Source organism: Doryrhamphus excisus, linkage group LG12 (assembly GCF_037039965.1).
Source record: "Doryrhamphus excisus strain RoL-2023G ecotype Guam linkage group LG12, RoL_Dexc_Guam_v1.1, whole genome shotgun sequence".
NCBI lineage: Eukaryota > Metazoa > Chordata > Actinopteri > Syngnathiformes > Syngnathidae > Doryrhamphus > Doryrhamphus excisus.
Window position 1 is genome coordinate 14,015,891 of NC_136368.1, and position 20,841 is coordinate 14,036,731.

The 20,841-nt window shown below is 39.9% G+C and overlaps 1 protein-coding gene across 17 annotated transcripts in view; it reads left to right on the top strand.

Moving 5' to 3' along the window:
• Nucleotides 1-20,841, top strand: part of caska (calcium/calmodulin-dependent serine protein kinase a) — a 95,832-nt gene that overhangs the window by 41,943 nt on the left and 33,048 nt on the right. For all 17 annotated transcript variants that reach the window (XM_058082878.2, XM_058082879.2, XM_058082887.2 and 14 more), the window contains exons 2-3: nucleotides 12,320-12,432; nucleotides 19,966-20,071. In XM_058082878.2, coding sequence (XP_057938861.1) covers nucleotides 12,320-12,432; nucleotides 19,966-20,071 — 219 coding nt within the window. The remainder of the gene's footprint in view (nucleotides 1-12,319; nucleotides 12,433-19,965; nucleotides 20,072-20,841) is intronic.

Genomic DNA, 20,841 nt, shown 5'->3' on the forward strand with positions numbered 1-20,841 from the left:
ATCCTCTTGTGACACATTGACTGACTTGCTGGATTATTTTACATTGTTGTGTTTGTTGTAGCCAAAAGTGATGACATTGTTTCATAAGAAAGATTGTGTGTTCATTGTGAAACTGGCGTGTGTGCATCACGTTGACTTCTTCTGGTTATTGAATTTGTGCAAGGCACCACAAATTCCTTGCAAGTAAGTAGCCGGCGGAGTGATTACATTGATTACACAACACGTTTGCAATACAATTAGATGCTCTCTTACTAGGCAACCATCTCCAATGTTTCATGGTAATCAGTGCTGTAGTTTTGTATCATCCTGCTTACAATAATGGTGAAAACGGTACATTGGATCGTGTTTGATATATACGCAAACATGTTGGCTTGCACATGTACATCAACTGGAGGCCACATAGATCGATGAGGACATGGGATGATTCATGCGGGGCGAAATCTGGGTTAATTGACAGCGCCCTTCGCAATATTGCTTCTTCTTAGATGTGTCAGTGAGCATCCGAGTCACGGAATAAGTCCATTCCTTTCTCCCAGCCACTGGACGCATGAAATGTCCTTATCTGCTGCACTCCTGATGCCTTCTTCAGTCCTTGTTCCCATCAAGGGACAGCAGTAAACTTCTCTGGTACAGTAAGCATGCACACTCCAGAGCACTTTATCCCAGAATAGAATCAAATGTTTTTGTAGGTCATTAGGTTACCTGCATGGGCCTTGACTGTGAAGGTCAGTAAATACGTTGCAGTGGAAGCCAATGGCATCTCCAAATTCCCTGACATTTAGACCTGTTTTGCATTCTTGGTTTTATTACTTGATTATTATCCTGTACTCACTTGCACGGGGGCGGTTAGAACTCTGTTGGACTGCAAAGCCGTGTCTCGGGAGGGAAAGCGGGTCTCTTGTTAAAATGACAGCTAATAAATCAGCCTCCTGCACACAGAGCCAAATGAGGCCAGCTTATTTTAAATGTACAAAAACCTGCAGTCAAAAAATTCAAAATACTTCTTTTGGAACAATAAATAACTATGATGTGACTTTTCTATTGTCTGATTCTTAAATAGCGTTATTGTGTGCATCTTTTGTAGAGAAGCTTCCCTTTTTATTTCCTGGTGCCGCAATTAATCACCTGGTGTGTCTTACACTGATTAAATGCCACACCTCAAATAGAAAGAGCCACAGATAATGTCAATACATGTGGAGAAAGGAATTGCAAGAATGTCAGTAATACATTATAGACTAATATAGATTATTATACTGATTATATTATACTTGTCAGTGGAGTATTGCTTATAGCCGGGGTGTTCTCCTCCAGTTTAGTTTGGCAAAGAGCCCTTTTATGGTTGCTAAAATTGCTAGTATCCTCGCTATGTTTGTGTTCACGATTGGGTGCTTTCCGTCGCGCAAACTTTTTACAAAGAAGGCATATCACTCCAACTTTATCAGTAAATTTAATGGGTTGACAACTCTCACATACGCCTTTCATATCTCCTTGCTACTCACCGCTCCTTAACTGCTTCTCACCCTGGCCTCCCAACTACAATGGGAGCCTATCAAGGTATATTATTATTCATTCATTTTCTACCGCTTTTCCTCACGAGGGGCGCGGGGGTGCTGGAGCCTATCCCAGCTGTCTTTGGGCAAGAGGCAGGTACACCCTGGACTGGTTGCCAGCCAATCACAGGGCTCAAGGTATATTAAACAAGCCCAAACACAATGACGGCCAATCAATGTCCACTTCATGGCATGATTGACCATTGTCAAACACAAGAAGAACAACACAATTTTTTTTTTTTTATAAAAAGCCTATTCACGTACAGAAACAGGAAAGTTAGGGATTAAAAAAAAAAACAAAAACGATAATGTAAACTAAATATTGTGAAATTTGGTGTTGGGTGTGTGACGCCACAACATGAACTACATTTAGAAAAATGAGTTGTTTTAAAATTGTTGTCAAAATAACAATTTATTTACAAAAATTCCTCCACGCTCTATCACTTCCTTCTTGCTGTCGAGTGTGTTTACATGCAAAAGATCCATGCCGAGCTGTTATTACATGGCTTACAGGTTTATAAAAATGTATAGGATACATACATAAATACATAAATACATACGATAAATACATCTTTGGTATTGACTGAGTTAATGGCACAAGATTCCGCATGCCAAAGTGTAAATTACAACTTTATTAAACTCAGTACTGTATGATCACAGAGACACTACAAAAACCAAGGCAAAAATTTGGCCAAAAAGTACACATTTTTATACTTTTCTTCTTCAAGAGCCTGGAAAAAGGCTTCATTAATTTTAGAATTGTTATAAATAGATGGGAAATGACAGTAAGTACAGATGTTCATGATGAATTATTAATTATTATTAAGTACGAAGCTGGCTTCCTGTGGTGGTGGCCCCTCATGCTGCAGGCTGCTTGGCTGAGGCTTGCAGTAGGTTGCCAGTGGAGCAGAGGTTGCACAGGGAGGTTGAAATGGAGGTTAAGGAGGAATCTGTAAGCAGACACCACAGTGGGACTTCCTATCACAACCAGTTGTCCTCTCTCTGTCCTCCTCATTCATGCCTGGAGTTGTCCGGTTTTTGCTCTCCGTGCCCCCCCTCCCCCCTTTGCATTGCTGCACACTTGATATTAGCTCACTTTATCAGCACTCATTGAATAAATGTTGTGAAGAATGTGTGAATGCTGTTTGCACTTGCTGTCTTGTATTCCTCCTGGGTGCTTTTATTAGGCGAGAAATATACTTGTGAAATTGTTTTTCAAGTCTGTTTACCTGACTGCTAAAAGGCTGCAAAATGGAGAGAGAGAGAGAGAGACTGTAATTGTAAGTGATTATATCATCTGTCAAGAGCAGATCAAGAGCAAAGCAAACGTTTATCTTCATCTGGTCGTTGTTGTCCAAGTTAATGGATTAATTTCCATGATTTCCTGCACGATAAATGGAAGTATCAGTAGACCCAATCACACAAACACACACAATGTTGTGTGTGAAAAACAACTGATCACGAACACTAGAACCTCGACTGCCTCAGAGGTCGTCCCCGAAACAAGGAGCTACTCCTGACAAGGCTAATTTCTATTTCAGAAATCCAAGCAACTAAAATGTCCCATGTTCCTGAATAGACCTTAGAGCAGGGGTTTCAAACTCTATTTACTTGGGGGCCACTGGAGCTAGGGTCTGGGTGAGACTGGGCCGCATCAGGTTTTTAAAAGGTTATTAAAAACAAAAAAAAATTAAAAAACTTCACTTTGGTTCCAATTTTCTACAAGAAAAGCTCTGATAAAACATTCCACTGTTCTCAAATATCTTACTTTTTATTTTTCTACACAAAATAAGAATAAAGAAAATCAATAAATCAGTAATAAATAAATATAATAATAATAATAAAACGGCAAATAATAAAAACTTAAGAAACCACATATAGTTGGTGGGTAGACAAATTATTTTTTTCAGATTAAAATGAACAAAGCATTATTAGAGCCCTGTAGACATGACAAAACACAACTATAGTCACATTTATACTCTTTTTATTTACAACATATTGCGCAACTGCAGGGTCTTGAGACACATGCTAACTCGCAAACTAGAGAGCTAGCGACCTAAACGGTAGCCTTCAAGTTATTTCCTTTAAACTTAGATAGCCAAAAACTCACCACTTCCACAGGGATAGGGAGGATAACTATTAACAGTTATTTAACCTTTAACATGAACATTAATCAAATGTAATAATTTTTTCTGGGTACATGATACCATACAGCATCCATATCAAACTTGCGCGGGCCGCACTAACATTAAACTTTCATATTTCATCAAGGCGGGGGCCTCAAACTAGTATCCTGTGCGGGCCGCGTGTTTGAGACCACTGCCTTAGAGGTTTCCGTGTATGTCGGATGTCCAGCATCAGGCAATGGTCACTGTTTTTTTGTACATACTGTATGCATGTGTGTATTAGCACACCATGAGCAGGCATCGCAGGTGCCACTACGTCCCGGCTCCTGCTTCTAATCCCCATGGGAACGTAAATAAGCCGCCATGCGCTGTGTTTCCTTACATAACCACTACACCACAGGGTATGAGATGGGATACTGGAAAAGGCAGGTGAACTACTATAAATCCACCAAAACAGGAGGGTATTCTAGTCACAAGGCATCAGTATGGTATGAGACATGACATTAGATTATATTACCATTCACACTGTATGGACACGAGCTACTGAGCCAGCAAAACAGAGCCTACATGCCATAGCTGAGATCGAGTGGGGGGTGGGGGGGGGGGGGGGGGGGGGGGGGGGGGTTCTCCTCTCATTCCGATCCATCGACCACCGATCGGTATCGGCCAATGTCAGTGCAAAAGCATGTTATCGATATCGGCCGATCCTTCTACCATCCCTCTATCATTCCTACCCACACTACAGCATTCATGTCTGCCATGTGTGGGACTCGCTGTCTTTGTGAGAGTGATAGGTTTTACACCCTTCAAAACGTGCATCAAAAAAATGTCTCATCGGGGTGCTGCTTTGAAAAGACATCCGGGGGTGGTGAGTTTGTGGCTCACAATGTGAACATCAGTCAGGCAGCAGCTAAAGCCCCCGTCCCAACCAAGTGTGGGCAAGGATTTGGAAGCATACAGACACTAAGTAGCACTTTTAGTGCATGAGGAACTTTGGTTGTGTGTGGGTCTGCCTAAGGCTACAGATGACGTGTGACGCACGTATCCTCTGCAACCACTTCTGACTCAGTGTGCACGTTCATGGTGGGTGCACGTCAGTCAGTCTCGCCGCTTCCCCAGTTCAGCTGTCCAATGAGAACACACGTCAGGACCGTGACGAGTGCCGGCATTTTGACTCCTACGACCTGGCTCATCGATAAGCTTCGTTTGTGTGCTTTTAGCTGCGCTAGTTGAGCCATTTTTTAAGACAGCAGGAATTATTTTTTCGGCTCTGCGAGCAGTGTTGTAATGTCTTGCAAGACAAGCAAGTGATTTGGTTTTGCAAGCTATTTTGCACAAAAACAAGCCCAAGTTTCTTATAATAAGTGACATAGCAACACTGCTGCTCATACGCGTATACTGCACACGTCAGTTCTGCGAAGAACCGATACGGCTCGAAGAGGGACAGATTAAATATGTAGTTGTTACTGATGATGCCTAAAAAAAGCAGGCATGTTGATATTTATAGGTTATCACCTTCACCTTCGACCTTCGGTCTAGGGCTGATACTGACACTTGGGGGCATGATACCTGGCCTGATACCAGACAAACCATGTAATGATCTTATTATCACATACTATTTAATCATGAGCTTATTATCACGTTCTATTTAATCTATTTAAAATCTATTTAAAAACCAAGTTTATTACATGTATTATATCTAAACAGTGTAAACACAATAATTGCAAAAATATTTCAACAATAACAGTCTTATCTTATCAATGTCTGACAATTAAAGTTCCAGAGTTGAATTTTGATTTGAGAGAATCAGGCTCGTATTCATCCCCATTTTCTTTTCTGATTGATAAAATAAACATAGACACGTATTTGTCTAACTCAGGCGGGGGAATACTTTCTATCAGTCTTCGTTCGTTCTTGCAGTTGATGAGCCATTCAGAAAAAAGCTTGAGGTCGACCCTTGGTTTTCCGACTTGTATTTGCATTTTTAGTTTTTTTCCATCATTTCAAGAGTGTCCTCCTCATTAATGGTGATAAAACATTCCATTTCTAATATTCTGTTTGCTATTTTCTCTATTTGTCTTTCGCCGGGAGTGTCAACCGCTGACATGTTGACAGAGCACAGACGGCAGCAAAACAAACGCTGTGTGTTCACGCTCGTGTGCTGTTCTCTGATTGTTTGTATCACAGGCACGATACCAGAGCAGCACGCGCTGAGTGGACAGCTACGGGGGCTGATACTGGACATGGTTAAACTCTATATTTTATCAGTATCACTGCCCTGGGCTTTGACACAGTATCATTTCGGCCTTTTCCCGTATCATTCATGGGCGGTTTCTAGGGTACAGGGCCAATTAATACTGTAGTATGTGATAACAAGTTTTATCACATACTGTAGTATGTGATAACAAGTTTTATTTACCGCGTGCCAGTATGATACTGACACTTGGGGGCATGATACCTGGCCTGATAACAGACAAACCATGTGATAACCTATAAGTATCAAAGTGTCGGTTCTTATGACAACCCTAAACACTAACAAATAACAAAAATGGAAGAGAAGAATTAAGGAGGCAAAATTGTTATCCACTCCAATGAACATCCAGTATAGCATAAAGTATCGGCTGTAGTACCTTTTCGTCCTGACAAGTATTATTAGGATCTTGTATTGGACCTCATTAAAGGTGTTGTCCCCAATAAATGCACATATTAAATGGTTGTATTTTCTAATCCTGGCAGGAAGCAGCTTGTTGAAAGATCGTACGTATTTAGGTACCGTGGCCATCCGGGCATCTCATGAGTAATGTGGCCAACTCGTGTGTGGGCGACTTCGCATGTCGTAAAACGCCGTTGACATTTACCGAATGAGATGCAGTGTGATTGATGCGCGGCAGAGTTGAGAAACGCACGGCGGCCGCAAATCACCTTTTTACTACGCCAATACACACACGGCACTAGCGATAGAAGGCATCTTTCTTTTTCATTCCTAAGTAAATTCCCCAGCAGTTGCCCTGACGTCGGAGTGTAGAAAATCCATAGAGCTCCTTTTGTCACATGGTTGAATCGGCTAGACGCATGCAAGGTCGTAGGTCACCACTTGTAAGGGTCAGGTGCAGTTCATGGAGCACAGTCCTTTTAGAGCTTATGATCATGAACTGAGCAAGTTAAAGGCACTTTATGCTTACCTTTTTCATGCTGCCAGACCGGTCATTCAATTAACACTTTAACTCCGAGGTGCTGCTCCAGTTTAATGTGAACATTCCCACCTAATTAGTGCTGTCATAAAAACACAACCCACTCAGGGTTGTGTGAAAATTACAGCGATTGATACAGAAGACTATTCTGTGGACTCCAATAGAACTTAAACACCAATGGTATTGTTCTCTTCACCATATGATTATGCAAAAAAAACAACAAACATATATATCAAATTCTACAAAACCTTGCAGGGTTTCTACTAGGATTCTTCCTAGCTGTGGTGGTGCAAATGTTGTTTTTATAATGACAAATAACCATTTTTAGGACTTATTGATTAACATATTTATTTCACTTTTTCAACAACCAGCAGAACAAGAACGGAGAACATCGCAAAATTGTTAATTTAATGGCAAACCTACTGAGAGCACTTAACTGAAAACATCAAGGTTGGAAATCAAGGTTCAACCTATTTAGAACAAAAAGTCAACTTTTTTTTTTAATTATTTGACACAAACCTGAATTTTGTGCGGCACGGTTGTCGAGTGTTTAGCGTGCAGACCTCACAGCTAGGAGACCGGGGTTCAATTCCACCCTCGGCCATCTCTCTTTCCTCCCACATTCCAAAAACAGGTTAATTGGTGACTCCAAATTGTCCATAGGTATGAATGTGAGTGTGAATGGTTGTTGTCTATATGTGCCCTGTGATTGGCTGGCGACCAGTCCTGGGTGTACCCCGCCTCTCGCCCAAAGACAGCTGGGGTAGGCTCCAGCACCCCCCGCAACCCTCGGGAGGAAAAAGCGGTAGTGAATGAATGAATGAATGAAACCTGAATTTTATGATTTTTTGATGCTTTGATTTGCAAAACCAATAAATGGGAAATGAATTGTTCAGTAATACACAATACAGTTTACGTCATGAATCGCTAACATGATATAAATGTTATCGGAAGCCAGCAAAGACTAATCAATGAGCACACAGATACATAAGCCTTGTTTAACTCGTATATGACACAGCTAGGTTCTGGGTGAAGCCGGGCCGGATCAGGTTTTCAAAAAAAAACAACAAAATTCATTTATTAAAAACTGGAAAAAAAAATCAATAAAAAACTATCTTCAATGCTTTTGCTTCTGATATACCCTACACTTTCAGTACTTTGGTTCCGGTTTTCCACACCAAAATATCTGATAAAACATTCCACTGTTCTCAAATATCTTAATTTTTATTTTTCTATACACAAAATAAGATTAAAAAAAATAAACAAATTAAGAATAAAGTATGGGTGGGGCAAAATCATGTTAATTGTGTCCGGTGTGCACACAGCTTTAAGCTGTCATTTCAACATTAAACTTTGGTATCAAGGTGGGGGCCTCAAACTAGCGTCTCAAACTAGGTCGCGAGTTTGAGACCCCTGATCTACAGTATAGCTGGGGTGTGCAAACTTTGAGAGCCACATTCCGATTGCACTCGTTGGACCATTCAAATTGTGAGGATTTTCTAAATGAGATTCGGTACATCACATGTTTACAGTTTCACAATTCAGTATGTCCGAAAGGGAGTAGGAAGAATCTGAGCTTAAGCCATTCTACGCCTTTTTTGTGTCTCAAAGCTTGTATATTTTGTAAATATTGTAATATATTACATATATAATTTGGGTATATATATAATATTGGGTAATATAAATAATATATATTACATTTATAATTGTAAGTATTGTAAAGATTGTAAAGCTTGCACCAAAACCAGTAACCAATTTGTCCTTGGCTCATTTCCCAGAATTGTAGACTGTAAAATTGTAGAATCTTTAAGATTGGGATGGTGTCCATGACTAATATATACGCTACATGCTCTTTGAGTGTTTAACAGGCACCCACCTGAAACCATTCCAGCCTTTTAATAGCAGCAGACATGCTGTATTGCGCCATTGATGAATATCGCTTCTCTTAATGTTTGAATAGGACTACTGGATAGATGAGGCGCCGCTCATTCACTCTCACTTTCACGCTCTTCCTCTTCTTTCTCCCAGCCTCTTCCTGTTATTTTAGCGCGGGTGGCTAAAGTGCAGGAATCAGCAGCTGACTTCTATTCAGAGCGCTAATGGCTTTAATGCCGTGTGCAGCTGAACACTCGTCAAAGCCAGAAAGCTTCCTCCATGTAGACCCATTTCTTCCCAAGATACCCATTTCCGCCTCTTTTGGCCGTCTGAGACTCCATCCCAGTCTGATTTCCTAAGCCAATCATGTTCACATCTAATTCCTCACCACCAGCGCAGAATTGTGTGAGTGAAGAGTATGTTTTTTTTTTTGTTGCGATTGACCAGCAAAAAGCAAAATTCAGTAATATGCATGCCAGGCAAATAGTTGGCCGACTGCTTTGTCCTCCCATTACCCAAATCATATACATACTCCTCATATTACCATATTTTGTGGTTAGAGCACACGCCCATAAATTATTAATACTTTCCAAACACAAAAAGAGAACATAATATAATGGCATAAATATTCAGAATAATGAAAACACATTATTCATTTTATAATTTATTTCCACAGAACTAGTCCTGCAAATAATGTTTTTCTTCTATTAATCTGAAGCTTGTTGTTTTGATGAATCAAGTCATCAAGTAGGCCCAAAACAGACCAAATCAATACAAACCCAACAAAAACAGGTAGTGGTTTTGGCTGTTAATTTATTTTTATTTGTTAATTTATTGTTTATTTATTTTTAAATTAAAAAACAATTAATTGGTGACTCCAAATTGTCCATAGGTATGAATGTGAGTGTGAATGGTTGTTTGTCTATATGTGCCCTGTGATTGTCTGGCGACCAGTCCAGGGTGTACCCCGCCTCTCACCCGAAGACAGCTGGGATAGGCTCCAGCACCCCTGCGACCCTCGTGAGGAAAAAGCAGTAGAAAATGAATGAATGAATTAATTGGCAACTCCAAATTGTCCATAGATATGAATGTGAGTGTGAATGGTTGTTTGTCTATATGAGCCCTGTGATTGGCTGGTGACCAGTACCCCACGTGTCGCCTGAAGACAGCTGGGATAGGCTCCAGCACGCCCGAGACCCTCGTGAGGATAAGCGGTAGAAAATGAATGAATGAGTGAATAATTACCATCGTAGTTGAATTGGATAATTGACTAATCATCAGTTTACCAATTAAATTGTATTTAATAAGTCTGCAAAAAGTACGGAATTTTCAACTTGTAAATAAACCCGAAAAAAGCCTTTAAAGCTGTTGCTCATCATGGAAAAAACACCAAGACTGCTGTTAAAAAGGTTTTTATAGTTTTATATATACATGCTGTGACCATGTAGTAACAGATACATTCATAATAACGCTAGTCTACACCAGTAACTAGTTTGATGTTAATGATAATAACAATGTCACTGTTGCTTGGCTAATATACACGGTGCATTACATATAAACGGAGCAATGTTGGCACTTTTTGGAGCTTTATGTATGAAATTAGTTTCTCGTTACATGCATTCTTAGCAGCAGACCATCTGTGTATATATCCTTTTAGAATGCACAGTAAAGAGAAAGACGTGTTCATGTCACATAAGTATTGTAGATGATGGACAAAAAAATGTGCAGTTTTCTTTTAAGTCACCATACTGCAGGTCGATCAAACCCATTTGTACCTTTTTAGGGCTTTTTCTCAAGCAAAACACAGTCCTTTCACTCAGCACCGCAGGTGCCGTCTTGACCAAATGTACCCAATTTGCAAGTGTATAAACAACTTGTATAACCTTACTTCTATTACCGATCAATGATCAGCTTTTAGCATCCATTTATGTAAATCTGGCTTTCTTGCTGTTAAAAGCAAAGGTGGTTGATTAATGAATAGTCCGTCTGAGGAGTGAATGAGTGTGCTGGGTTCATGTGGAATTTATTATCTATCTGCACTCCGAGGCAGCCCATAAAACAACTGCGGGTCACGTGACCAGGAAACCAAGGAATGCGTCTTCCCACTGGACTTGCATTGGAATGGTCCAGCTAGACAATTCATTATGTACTTTTGCACATGAGAACTTTGAATGTCTGTGTAATAGTACTGGAATCCATCATTTTGTGCAGGTGTACCTAATGAAGTGGCTTGCGAACGTATGACATATGTAGTGTTTGTGTGTGTGTGTGTGTGTGTGCATGTGTCTCAGTTGGGCATGATGCTGTTTTACCTCACCCTTCTGATGCTAAGCTGCTTTTGCTTGATTGCCATCTGTTCAAGCGCTCTGTATTTCTACACAAAGATAACCTAGCTCAAACACAGGCACACAAAGACAAGATCACTGCTTGTCTATGCAGCTCAGTGATGTGTATGTATGGTTATTACTTATTGGAGTCAGCAGAGAACCACTGCTCCATAATATAGGAAGAGAATTTTGGCCATACGTTGTATTGACTTAATACATGGATAAAAGTAGGAGTATAAACCATAAACACCACCCAACCACATATTTTATATAGGTCTGCATTCAGCATGTTACACTCGCCATACTGTTGTTTACAATGAAGTCATCAGCATAATGCTGGCTAAGCAGTTAGCTACTTATTGCTATTACAGTATTGATTCTGCATTATACGAGTAAGTAAATGACCATGTGGTCAAAGAGAGCTATGTTTTTTTTTCCATTTTCTCATGCACTCTACATCATTATTGAAGTTAGAAAAGCAATATATATAACACTTGCTATATAACACTTGCTTTTCTATTTCTATTATTACACTTGCTATTACAGTATTGATTCTGCATTATACGAGTAAGTAAATGACCATGTGGTCAAAGAGAGCTATGTTTTTCTTTCCATTTTCTCATGCACTCTACATCATTATTCAAGTTAGAAAAGCAATATATATAACACTTGCTATATAACACTTGCTATTACAGTATTGATTCTGCATTATACGAGTAAGTAAATGACCATGTGGTCAAAGAGAGCTATGTTTTTCTTTCCATTTTTTCCATGCACTCTACATCATTATTCAAGTTAGAAAAGCAAGTGTTATATAGCAAGTGTTATATATATATATTGCTTTTCTAACTTGAATAATGATGAAAAGCAAGTGTTATATAGCAAGTGTTATATATATTGCTTTTCGAACTTGAATAATGATGTAGAGTGCATGAGAAAATGGAAAGAAAAACATAGCTCTCTTTGACCACATGGTCATTTACTTACTTGTATAATGCAGAATCAATACTGTAATAGCAATAAGTAGCTAACTGCTATATATATATATATATATATATATATATATATATATATATATAGTTCTCACGTTTAGGGACTAACAGCCTTTCTCCTGTTATTGCCAGCATGCAATTAATGCCTCGTCCAGCATAAGGGCAGTTATGGTGTATTCAGTTGGCCTGTGCATGGAGATAAAATGACTGCTGTTGTTGGATGTGTGTAATAACGTTCTTCCTCAATGTCTTTTTTAGGGGTCCCTTCAGTGTTGTGAGGAGATGCATCAACCGAGAGACGGGGCAGCAGTTTGCTGTCAAGATTGTGGATGTAGCCCAGTTCACTTCAAGTCCTGGACTCAGCACGGAAGGTAAGACTGCAGGAGCCCCATAAATAAGACTAAATATGAAGGATTTTCCTGTGTACCTTTCCTATATGAGCAATTGGCCTTCAGGGGCTTAATTATTATTTACAGTAACAGCGTGTGGGGGGACACAGGCATCAAATTAATTAAAAAAACAACAATCAGTGCCAGGCTGAGACACTGAGAGCTGATTCATTTTATGACATTTTGTTGCAAATATCTGTTTTCCCATACGCACATACACTCACCCTCCACAATGACAGCTTCAAAGTAGGTGTCAATCAAATCGATGATAACTGCTAATGATCTTATCATTAGGGTTGTCCCAATAGAACTGTTTCACTCCCGGATAAATTTAATTATTGCAATTAAATAAGGCAAAATTTGTTACGTTTTTGGCTTTCTTTTCTCGTCAGTTCCAGCAATCTGCCTCATGTAATAGAGGCAGAAATTAGTTCTTTCGAAAGAAAGGTTTTCTGCTTACCTCGTTATTTTTGGGCCCACTTAAATTGCTGGAAGTGTAGAGCATTTAAGGCACATCGAGCATGAAGAACAAGGTTCGGCTTGAAGGGCCAGTTGAAAGTTTTTGTCGCATTCGGTTTATCTTTAATTCTGTAATGCTTCCAAAATTGGAAACCGAGCAAAAAGACATCCCTATTTATCTTTAGAGCCTGATTATTTTGTTGAACAACTTCCATGCTACATATGCAGCATCGTAAACAATTGATTATGCTCGTCTATATTCATGAATTTCCAGCTATCTCTGTAATATTTCATTCTGTCTATTTCTACAAAATCCCTTCTCCATGGTGTCAGATGAGTAGTTTTACTCATATGATTGTAGTTCTTTAGTCTGTTATGTGTTTTGGTGCACTGTCACTTACTAATAAACCACTGTGGTTTATGCAAGCATACATCATATAGAGTATATATCTGCTAATAACAGAATTTGTCTCTTTTATGACATCATATCTTTAACACTGTGGTCACTTAGAAATGCCCTATCTCATTTGCATTGAAATTAGTACCGACACATTACAACACATAGTCCATCAAAAAATTATAGACCTCTAATATGGAAGTGCATAAACTTTTTCCACTGAGGGCCATGCATAGAAAATGATGCATTAAAGCTGCTAAAACCTATCCAATATATGTCAGTATATACTACGCTATCTGAATGTCTACGCTATAACTGACACAGCTTACTATCTAATAATGTATTTCATTAGTAATGACTTTTATAATAATTTTAAAAATTATAATTTTAATATAAATAAATTCTAAAATATAATAAAATATAATTATAAAATATAAAATTATTTTAAATTATACAATAATGACTTTATGATTTTAATTTATTGTGAGGACCAATCAAAAAAACAAGCTCCTTCTCTAACAGGTGATGTGGGGTCACCATGGAAACGACATGTGTGCTTTAAGACAATCATAGTGTCATAAAATTAGCAATAACAATCTGTGCCATGTTGATAGACACTTTACCGCACAACCTGAAGGTTCCCCTCTGGAAATAAAGGCTTTACTTTAATTGTTTCCTAATGGAGAAGAAGGTTAATGGAGGAGCTAAGTGGAGTGAAAAGAATATGCAGGAAGATGGTGACAAGTTTGCCACATTAGAAACAATCTCACACACACACACACACCTACACGCGTAACAAATGATGCTAAGGTACAGCTTTGTCTCGTTTGTTTTTATTACGCTAAAACATGATAATGATGGAGTGAGACAGTCAAGGAGACTAATGTGTGCAGGAACAGGAAAAGGAGAGAGATTTGGACGGATCAATAGTACGACAGTGGCTCAGTGACGCAAAATGGAAAGCTGTAAAAGGAGATGAATGGACCAAGGGTTTGCGAGGGAGGAGTTGTGATTAATGAAACGTGACAATGGATTTCAATGTGTGATTGACTATACCAATACCGGTGATTGATTTGTTGGGGAACACAGCTCGCTTTGTGCTTCTATGGCCGTCCTCTTGACATTAGAGAACAGCACATTCATTCATTCATTCATTCATCTTCTACCGCTTATCCTTACGAGGGTAGCGGCCATGCTGAAGCCTATCCCAGCTGTCTTTGGGTGAGAGGCGGGATACACCCCATGACTAGTCGCCAGCCAATCACAGGGCACATATAGACAACTAATCATTCCCACCACATTCACACATTTGGAGTCACCAATTAACATAGCATGTTTTTGGAATGTGGGAGCAAACCGGAGTACCCGTAGAAAACCCACCCACGCACAGGGAGAACATGCAAACTCCACACAGAGATGCCTGAGGGTGGGATCGAACTTGGGTCTCCTAGCTGTGTGGCCTGCACGCTAACCACTCGACGGCGTTCAACCAACTGTACATACAGTATCTGACAAAAATGAGTAAACCCCTCACATTTCAGCAAGCATTTTATTACATTTTCAGGCATAATACTACAGAAAGTAAACTTGGATATACTTCAGAGGAGTTGGGGTAAAGCAGTATGGATTTACTATCTATCGAAAGTGAGTCTAAATACTACTGCTCGAGAACTATCCTTCATTGAGGAGAAAATATACTCCAATATACTTTACTGTGCTTCACAGTGTCACAGTACATGTTGGAATTTATCTTGCCCCTCAATGAACCACAGCTCTCCAATGCCGGCAACACTCATGCATGCTAATTATAGGTTATCACATGCCAGTATCATGCCAGTATCGACCTTTGTTCTCGGGCTGATACTGACACTTGGGGGCATGATACTGGGCCTGATACCAGACAAACCATGTGATGATCTTATTATCACGTACTATTTAATCATGAGCTTATTATCACGTACTATTTAATCAAAAGACCATTTTGTTTCCAGAAAATGTTCAGTTTATTACATGTATTATATCTAAACAGTGTAAACACAATAATTGCAAAAATATTTCAACAATAATATTTTATCAACAGTCTTATCTTATCAATGTCTGACAATTAAAGTTCCATTAATCAAGTTTGGGTTTTTTGGTGGCTGGAGAAGCACTAGGCACTAAGCACTCGTGCACTGTTCTCTGATTGGTTGTTTCACGGGCACGATACCAGAGCACCGCGCTCTGAGTGGACAGCTACAGGGGCTGATACTGGACATGGTTAAACTCTATATTTTATCAGTATCACTGCCCTGGGCTTTGACACAGTATCATTTCGGCCTTTTCCCGTATCATTCATGGGCGGTTTCTAGGGTACAGGACCAATTATTACTGTAGTATGTGATAATATGCTGTACCGGCTTGTACACTTATTACTCAAAAGCACATCCAAGTCTACTTTCTACAGTTTCGTCACTTTAGAAGTTTTTTTTTGCCGTTCATTGCCGCATCCCAAAAACCTGTGTAAGCGTGTGTTCGGCGTGTGTGTGGCGTCACAGCTTGTGCAGATGGTGTGGACAAGATGTCACAACAGGAGCATACACACACATACTAGCGCCGTGTTGTCTTCTGTGACTCTGGAAGAAGAGGAGGTGACAGACAAGTAAGGTGAATAGGATGAGGGGAGAAAGAACGACTTAAAAAAAAAAAAGGTAGTGTGTGAAAGGATAAGGGAACTTCACGAGGAGAAGGAAGTGAGGAGGTGATGGAACAGGATGAATTTTGCTCATTCTCTGGCTAGCTTTTCTCTCTCATGCCCTCTTGAGAGCTGACCTATTCGTCAGATAGACCTTTGGACAAGCTGCACAGACGCAGGCTGGTGTGTATGCTCGCCTGCGTGCGTGCATGTCCATGCATGTCCGTGCATTTGTGTGCATGTGAGGCACACGCTGGCCAATCCATTGCCAAGACACGAACACTTTGACCCACTTCCCTCACTCTAATCTCTGCACAGTGTGTGCATTGCTAGGCTAGACAGTCCAGGATTTTTTTTTAACTTTTAATGTCAATTTGGCCAATCACCAGTAGAGTCACTTCCTCGTTTGGTCAGCTCTACATTTAATCAGACATAAAAAGCGTGAGACGACACTTTTAATGGATGCCTTGTATCACACTTTGGGTTTCACGTTATTTGTCATGAGCCGCCGTCGCTTACATTTGCCATCCTAAATGGCGAGCTGTGTCTTCCTGCCGCTATTTATCTTTGCTAATGAGACAGGCACAGAGTGGCCAAACAATAATAATTGCTCACAATGCCACTATAAATGACACAGGAAGTACACTTATATGCAGTCATGTGAAAAAAACACCTCATAAAGTAACTGCATGCCTATTTACCGTAGTTTACGCATATTTACAGTCATGTGGAAAATAAATATTATGTATCAGAATGCTTCAGGGGAGGCACAGCAATGTTTTTTTATTTTTTAACTGTAGTTTCATACCCAAGGAGCCCACAAGTCAGTTTATGTTAGAATCCTGCACTTGCACAATGAAAGGGGGGTGCTTTAAATTATGAATAATTTATTATTATCCAACTGGCATTATCTGCAGGGGGAAAAGAGGGCTGCAGTTATGAATGCAGCAGAGGACGCTGTCTCGCAAATCAATTCATTCAACATTTTCCAGCAGGAAGAGGCTTTGACAGGGCGGTGGCGTGTGACTACAAAAAAAAAATGGTGGCACACTGTTTTTGTCTTTATCACTTGGATTTGTCCATTAATGTATTTCACCGGGAAGTGTTCCCAGACATGACAATTTAACAATTTAATGGATAAGGATTTTCAAGCTCTGGCACTGTCTCTAGCCATGACTCCTTCTAGACAAAGCTGTACTGTATTTGTTTATGTTTATGTTGTTTGTTTTGTTTGTATTTTATTTGGAGTGTTTGACCCTCTCTCATGGTCGAATGGTTAGCGCGCAGACCTCACAGCTGAGAGGACCAGGGTTCGATTCCACCCTCGGCCATCTCTGTGTGGAGTTTGCATGTTCTCCCCATGCATGCGTGGGTTTTCTCCGGGTACTCCGGTTTCCTCCCACATTCCAAAAACATGCTAGGTTAATTGGTGACTCCAAATTGTTCATAGGTATGAATGTGAGTGTGAATGGTTGTTTGTCTATATGTGCCCTGTGATTTGCAGGGTGTACCCCGCCTCTCGCCCAAAGACAGATCATAACTGGATCATAACTCCTCTTAACACACCTCGTATGTGGCTCAGCCATGCACCTTGCCCCTCAATCCAGTATTCACACATCCACACTGATTGAGCATTAAGTCGAGCAGTGCTATGCAATGAGCCGAAGCCAGGGGCTTTTGTGAGGTTTACACAACATACTGTGATGTCTGTGACTTTGAGTGTGTGCCTTTAAAAGGCGATGCATGGTGAGTGACGTGGGGTGTCGGCAAGCAAGAGGGAAGTTGGCGTTTGCTTTCTGTGTGAGAGAGACTGGGTCCATGTCTGTGTGTTTCCAGGCCTTAAGGTACCAGAAGCACTTCACCTCTTATTCATTCACTCCTCAGTCACAATGATGGAGGTAACCTACATCTGTAGACACAGATGGCTGACAATTCTCACCTACGGCCAAACATTCATTCGCACATCAGTGTGGGCAAGCCGGAGGCAAATTGGGTGAAGTGTCTTGTGTGACTGGGATGGAGGATGCCGGGATCGAACCACCAATCTTCCGGGTTCTGGATGATCTGTTTTACCTCCTGAGCCACTGCCGCGAGTCACATAAACACTGATGCTCTTTTTAAGTTGTATTGACAACAGCTGTGGTTCCTAATTCCAACGCAGTTGAATGCAGCTCTACCTCGGCATCCACACTCACAACAGCAACACGTCCTTCTTATCTTATCTTCTTAATAAGTAAAGTAGTTACTGAGGAAGTAAGTCATATATACAGTATTTACAGTAGTTACTGAGGAACTAATGAGTCGTGGTTTACTGTAATTTTTTGTACCTTATTGTGAAGCACTCATAAACAAACAACCATTCACACTCACATTCAGTTAACATAACCAGTTATTGTAGCATGCGTATTTTTGGAGTACCTGGGGAGAACCCACACATGCAAAAGAGAGAACATGCAGACTTCACACCAAGATGTTCAGCGATATGAACCCATGATCTCCTGATTGTGAGGCCAAACATGAGACCCACGAGGGCTTCCCCCGAAACCATTACAGCAGGGGTCTCAAACTCAATTTACCTGGGGGCCACTGGAGCTAGGGTCTGGGCAAGGCTGGGCCGCATCAGGTTTTCCCAACAAAAAAAAAACGCATTTATTAAAAACAGAAAGATATACAAACTTTTTCAGTGCTTTGGTTCCGATTTTCTACAATAAAAGCTCTGATAAAACATTCCACTGTTCTCAAAAATCTTAATTTTTATTTTTCTGCACAAAATAAGATGAAAAATAAATAAACAAATCAAGAATAAAGAAAATCAATCGATCAGTAATAAATAAATATAATAATAATAATAATAAAAGACCAAATAATAAAAACTTGAGAAACCACATATAGTTGGTGGGTAGACAAATTATTTTTTTCAGATTAAAATTACCAAAGCATTATTAGAGCCCTGTAGACATGACAAAACACGACTATAGTCACATTTATACTCTTTTTATTTACAACATATTGCGCAACTGCAGCGTCTTGAGACACATGCTAACTTGCAATCTAGAGAGCTAGCGACCTCAACAGTAGCCTTCAAGTTATTTCCTTTAAACTTAAATAGCCAAAAACTTACCACTTCCACACGGATAGGGAGGATAATTATTAACAGTTATTTAACCTTTAACATGAACATTAATCAAACGTAATAATTTTTTCTGGGTACATGATACCATACAGCATCCATATCAGACTTGCGCGGGCCGCACTAACATTAAACTTTCATATCAAGGCGGGGGCCTCAAACTAGTGTCCTGTGGATCACATTTGGCCCGCGGGCCGCGTGTTTGAGACCCCTGCATCACTGAAAAAAGTTACACTGTTACATGCTATGGCGAGAGTTGGCCTTGCCTCATCATTTCCAGACTGCCTACATACCCCCCTAAGTCAATAACTTAATTTTCTGTTTAAAATAAGGTTTGAAAATCAGATAATGTTGCACATTTCTTATGACATAAACCAAAAAGTGGCCTTGGTATTAAAAAAATGTGTGTCCAAACTGTGGGGCAGGGCCATTTGTAGCCACTGTCTCTTTTTTCCTTGGCTCAGGTCCACTGCACAATGTCAGAATAAAATTCAACAAAAACAGCAAAATTGGGAAAAATACAGCAAAAGGAATGAAGTAATATGTATGAGGTTTCTTGTACTCTTTACAACAAATCAACATTTAAATAAATGTTGCTCCCTAATGTATTTTCCTCTCTCTGATTTTCCCGTCATGTTGTTAGTACTGTTTTTGTCAGTATGGATGTGAAATGGGTATTAAATTGTTTTCATTATAGTCATTATGGCCCAGTGCCTGTGGAAAACACTGGTACCATAGTGAAAAATCTGTTTTGACTGTTACAAACCTACTAATCATGTGTATAGAAAACTGAATTTGGTGATCATATTATAATTATACATATTGAAATCCTAAAAATTCCTTTTTCTTTTTTAGACCTGAAGAGGGAGGCCAGCATCTGCCACATGCTCAAACACCCTCACATTGTGGAGCTCCTGGAGACCTACAGCTCAGACGGGATGCTCTACATGGTCTTTGAATTGTGAGTCAAAAACACTCTGATCATTCATACACGACGGGGAGTGATGATGATGATGATGATGATGATGATGATGATGATGATGATGGTGGAGGAGGACGCAAAAGGGAGATTGCGGCAATAACACGACAGAGAAAGCGAGCCCTGCGGTGGGGTTTTTTTCCCCCCCATATAATCGCTGCTGATAGGACAATTCTTGTTAGCAGGCTGTGGTGGGGGTAGGCTGAGAAACAAGAAGTATGGAAAGGAGATGAGATTAAGATTTCACTCCGGCAGACACCTCAAGCTTCCATTCACTGAACCACCACAGCTTCATCTTTAATTCTCTTATCACCAAGCAGTTCATTCTTAGTGCATGTCTTTCTACAGTCTTTGGTCCATCTGATTTGGCTTGTCTTGGTTCGTAGTTCTTCCCTATGTAGCGCCCAAGCAGGTAGTATATCAGGAGATGATCTTCATGAGCACTTCCTCCTTCAGGAAAAAGCAGATGCTGTAACTAAACTGGCTGGCCACATAATTATAATAGTGGATAAATGTAATGTTCTGTAAATTGATCCATACTGTTGTACAGCACCAAGCAAAGGTTTTGAGACACTGTCACTGGATGTTGCTGTAGTTCCATCATCATATTTATCTAAAGAGTTTTTTCAAATGAGTTCATTTACAATATAATGTCATTTTGTGTCATTTCAATTTGGATCCAAATAAATATTAAATATAGTATTATGTCAAAAATATTTAGTATATTTTTTAATATTACATATTCCATCCAT